This window comes from Chanos chanos, chromosome 6 (genome assembly GCF_902362185.1).
Source record: "Chanos chanos chromosome 6, fChaCha1.1, whole genome shotgun sequence".
NCBI lineage: Eukaryota > Metazoa > Chordata > Actinopteri > Gonorynchiformes > Chanidae > Chanos > Chanos chanos.
This window is the reverse complement of record NC_044500.1, coordinates 18,732,058-18,737,057: the sequence shown is the minus strand read 5'-3', so window position 1 is coordinate 18,737,057 and position 5,000 is coordinate 18,732,058. Positions and strand designations below refer to the sequence as shown.

Genomic DNA, 5,000 nt, shown 5'->3' with positions numbered 1-5,000 from the left:
GTATAATTAAGATGTTAGAATGTTAATTTTGTCTCGCGTCTGTACCACGACACATCCAGGTAAGATCTTTGTATGAGGAAAGTGTTTTCCTTAAACATTTACATCATTCCATATTCAGAAACTCAGAGTTTTTGTCAGTCTATGGAAACTTTTTTTTTTTTTCATCTTGTTTTTTTTTTTTTTTTTAATTGTCTTGTGCCCTCAGGCTACCTCTCTACGTGTCCATCTTCCTAACTCTCTGTATGTATGGATCAATCTCTCTATCTTTCCATCTTCTTCTTCTGTTTTTTTTCTATTCATCTTAAAGAATGTCTCTGAGTGCTTTAACTTATACATCATTGAAAGTATTTGCAAAGAAAATCAAAGTTAGCAGCAGGCTCATATAGTAACTCAATGATATAGACATTACTTTTACTCTGACACGGCCACGGCCAACGAACAGCGATGCGTTTCCCGCTGAAAATAGCAATATGATTTCATAATTCGTCTTCCATAAACAGGAGAGCGGCTCTAGCCAGAAGTGTACGAGCGAACAAGAAATTTCATTTTCCTCCCCCTACGTAGAGTTGCCAGACAGCATTAACTAAGGATCCAGTTGCAGTCTATTGTACCCAACCTTCTTAATTAACACTTCCACTGTTGCTGTAAGGCAAGCTCATTCTTGCCTGTGCATAATAAAACCATTACAGCTACAGGATTTATGGACAATGATGCCTTTTTTTTCTCTAGTCAAAAAGCCCTTTTCTCTCTTTTCTTATGCCTCCCAACCCAATTGGAAAGGAGGAGCGAGAAGCATGACTATAGGCTTGAGACAGACAGAGAGAAAACACTTTTTTTTTTTTTTTAGCTTTGTGCCTTTGAAGCTCACTGTTTTTTTTTTCTTTGTTTTTTTGTCATGTTGTGGCCTGTCTAAGGTTGTGTTACCCTCAGACATCATTTGTCTCTCAAGCACTGTCATCGCTCTCAAAAGACCTCTGTCATGGCAGCCTTTCATTTGGCTGAATAGATCAGTGATAACGGTGTCTGCTCTCTAAACGTATAACGTATAAGGTCAGGGAAGCAGACAGACAGAAAAGGTATACCATGTCATATACAGGAGGCACACTCTAGTACCATTGTGCGTACTAATGTACTTTATTTGGAAAAGGTACAGTGTAAAAACAGGTGAAGTGCCTCAGACAATCAAGTGTGATCTCTAGGCAGTGCTACCATGCCTGTGCTTAGAAATACAACCAGATGAATTCAACTAGATTGATTTGGGCACCTACGGTTTGCTAACGTTGTCCGACCCAGTAAAAAGTCACATGCAGAAAATAAGGACTGTCCTAAGTATGAACTAGAATGTTCAGTTTGAACATTCTACTGAGGCATTTGCTAACGGCTAACTATGGCTGATCCTCGGTGTGGGTGTGGGTGTATGTGTGTGTGTGTGTGTGTGTGTGTGTGTGTGTGTGTGTGTGTGTGTGTGTGTATATGTAGGTGATGTTTCAGTCGTACGGGATCAAACTGGGCCCTCTACACGGCATGCTCATCAGTACACCCTACGTCACCAAAGACCTGCTGCAGTCCAAACGCTTTCAGGCCCAGTCTCTGGGAACCACTTACATCTACGACTTCCCTGAGATGTTCCGTCAGGTGGGAGGGCCCCTCTCTAATCTGCCCATCCGGCAAAAAGAGCCATTCCCATGGTAACCAGTTGTTTTTCTTCATTTCTAGGCTCTGTTGAAACTCTGGAGCACCATGAGAGATCATGCCCACCTCCCTGAATGCCCTCTGCCCTCTGAACTCTTGACCTACACTGAACTGGTGCTGGACCCCCAGGGCAAGATGGTGCAGCTCAGCCGCCTGCCAGGGGGCAATGAGGTGAGCGTGTATTACAGAGAGAGAGAGAGAGAGTTACCTATGCCGAAAGAGAAGATCACCGTTGTAATCTCACTTAGGGATCTTACCTTAGTTTTTGTTTATTGTATAATCCACTCAGTACAGTTATGAGCCTTTTATCTAACTTGTCACACTGTTTGTGTATAATATGATTGAGGTGTGTGTGTGTGTCTGTGTGGCTGTGTGTTTGTGTATAACGTGATTGAGGTCTGTGTGTGTGTGTGGCTGTGTGTTTGTGTGTAATGTGATTGAGGTTGGCTTTAGAAGAAGAAGAAGCCTTTATTTCCCATTTGCTCAGGTACAGTGTAAGCTATGTGTGAGGCTATGTTTCCCTGTAATTTGGATGTGTAATGTAACTGAGGTTGGCTTTATCTGTATTTCTCTGTAATGTAACTGAGGTTGGCTTGAGCTGCGTGGGTCTGTCATATGACTGAGATTGGATAGAGCTCTGTGTTATGCTATTTGTCTGTAATGTGGTTAGTTTTTCGTGACCTCCGTGTTCCGCTGTGTTCCTGTGTCACAGTGTGTCTTAAACATGGGTGTGCATTTTGCTGTCTGTCTGTCTGTCTGTCTGTCTGTCTGTGAGAGAAGCTGTCTGTGAGGAAGGCTCAGTCTGTGCAGTGCTTCTCTCTGACCCGTGGGTGTCTCTCTTTTTCTTCACAAGCCTCGACTGGAGCTGAGCTCTGGGGCTGCATTGTGTGTGCAGGATGCATTCCCAGCCATGGAGAGCAAATCAGCAGATATTGTGTGTGTGTGTGTGTGTGTGTGTGTGGGTGTGTGTGTGTGTGTGTGTGTGTGTGTGTGTGTGTAACTGCCTCCAAACCTAAATCTTGTACTTTCACAGTCACTCTGTACACACACCTTTCAGCGGATTTTAGGGCAAGAGCGACAGAAGCGCGTGCACCCGCACACACACACGCGCGCGCTCACACACACACACACACACAAGCTTGTGCACACAGGCAATCTCAGATGTTCATCAGTCTCTCCATGTCTTGATGTGATGCCTTCTCATTCCCTGGCAAATGACAAGGCTATGCAGGTATAATATGGCACTGGGACATACCACTAAACTCAGCAGCATAGAAGAGAGTATAAAGGGTTCACCAGCCTTAGAGTGGTATGTTAATGTGCATCTGTAGCCACCGCATCTTTGCCTCTGGTTTTTTTTTTTTTTTTCCTGATGGTGATTGCTGGCACCATGTCTGGCCAGACCATGGTCATATTTACTGTAAGGTATTATGTTTGAATGGATCTGACCCAGGCAGGGAGGTAATGTCAAATTGAGCATGGGCACGGGGTTTGGGGGGGGGGGGGGGGGGGGGGGGGGGGGTTGGCTTGTTGGATGTTATCACTGTCATCATCATTAACCCCGGTAAGCAAAGGTGTACCCACACACATTTTCATGGACTGAAACAAGTCCAGTCTGTGAGTGTGGAAGTGGGAGAAGAAAGAACAGCTGACTGTTACAGGTTTGAGTGGTTGACTTTTGACGTGATGTGAGACAAACTCACTGGAAAGTTTGTGTCTGTCTGTTAGAGTGCAGTAAAGATCTGAGAATGTGTGAGGTTTTTTTTGAATGTACATTAGCTTCTAAAAGTTCGTGTATGTTTGTATTGGTAGTGTATGTAAACATATTATAACATGTGTCTGTTTGTGTATTATTGTGTTTGAGTGTAAATTTTTGCATGTTTTGGTGACTTTTCCTCAGATTGGTATGGTCGCATGGCGAATGACCCTGCGCACGCCCGAATACCCGTCGGGCCGCGAGGTCATCGTCATAGGCAACGACATCACGCACCAGATTGGTTCCTTTGGGCCAAAGGAGGATGTGTTGTTCCAAAAGGCCTCTGCTCTGGCCCGTCAGCTGGGGATCCCCCGCCTCTATATATCTGCCAACAGCGGCGCCCGCATCGGACTGGCCCGGGAGATCCAGCACATGTTCCACGTTGCCTGGCAAGACCCTGCAGACCCTTACAAGGTGAGGACAGGTGGCTTTGTGTGGAGCAAGACACTAGGATGGGGTGGGGGTAGGTTGGGTTGAGGACTGTTGTTTTTTTTATTTTTTTATCTTATTCCCCCCAGAGCTGTGGTTGCTGAGGTGGTATATACTGCTCTCTCTCTCTCTCTCTCTCTTTCAGGGGTTTAAGTACCTGTACCTCACCCCACAGGATTATAAGATGGTTTCTGCACTGAACTCTGTGCACTGTGAACATGTGGAGGACGGAGGAGAGTCAAGGTGATCAACTGATGAGTCATGACATTCTATTTGACTCCCCCAGTCCAAATCAGTGCTTAACCACCATATTTAGCACAACCCAAAAAGTAACATTCACGTTGGCTTTAAATTGTGAGTAACAGAATACAGAAGTTGCAGAAGCTGAACATGGGTGATGTCTCTTTGGCGTCCTTCAGTCTGGGGTGTAGCTCTGAGATGAATCTCACCCTGCCCAAACTCCTGCAGGTACAAGATTACAAACATCATCGGTAAGGAGGAGGGTCTGGGCGTGGAGAACCTGCGGGGGTCAGGGATGATTGCTGGAGAGTCCTCACGGGCCTATGAGGAGGTCATCACCCTAAACCTGGTGAGGTTCTATACAGGATGGCGTATCTGACACGGGGCAGTGGAAATCTCCTCACACTCGTCACCATGCTCTACACACTCTTCTCACTGACTGGAGACAGCATACAATAATTGAAATAGCTTATTACGTAAAGTAGCTTCACCTCTGAAGACAACAACTGATTACTAGTTCGGCACAGCACAAGTACAGAGTTACCTGCAAACAGGTAAACAATGTATTAGTAATACTAACATGAAAGTTTTGCTAAACATTTCTGGAAATAACTACTCTGTTATAAATCCTAGGATCTCAGTTGATAAACAAGTAAATTATCTGAAAGTAAGAGGTTAAAAAATACAAAAATCACACTTTACTAATCGTGCAGGTGTGTGACACACTGTGTATGTGAAGATACTAAAGGTTATGTGGTGTGTATGACAGACAGTGTGTGTGTGAGGTGATTAAGGGTTGTGTGGCGTGTGTAATAGACTGTGTGTGTGGGGTTATTAAGGGTTATGTGGTGTGTATGATAGACTGTGTGTGAGAGGTTATTAA

General features: G+C 44.6%; 1 protein-coding gene across 2 annotated transcripts in view; it reads left to right on the top strand.

Moving 5' to 3' along the window:
- Nucleotides 1-5,000, top strand: part of LOC115813720 (acetyl-CoA carboxylase) — a 60,766-nt gene that overhangs the window by 26,948 nt on the left and 28,818 nt on the right. For both annotated transcript variants that reach the window (XM_030776295.1, XM_030776296.1), the window contains exons 35-39: nt 1,480-1,635; nt 1,717-1,863; nt 3,593-3,862; nt 4,023-4,120; nt 4,346-4,466. In XM_030776295.1, the coding sequence (XP_030632155.1) occupies nt 1,480-1,635; nt 1,717-1,863; nt 3,593-3,862; nt 4,023-4,120; nt 4,346-4,466 (792 nt within the window). The remainder of the gene's footprint in view (nt 1-1,479; nt 1,636-1,716; nt 1,864-3,592; nt 3,863-4,022; nt 4,121-4,345; nt 4,467-5,000) is intronic.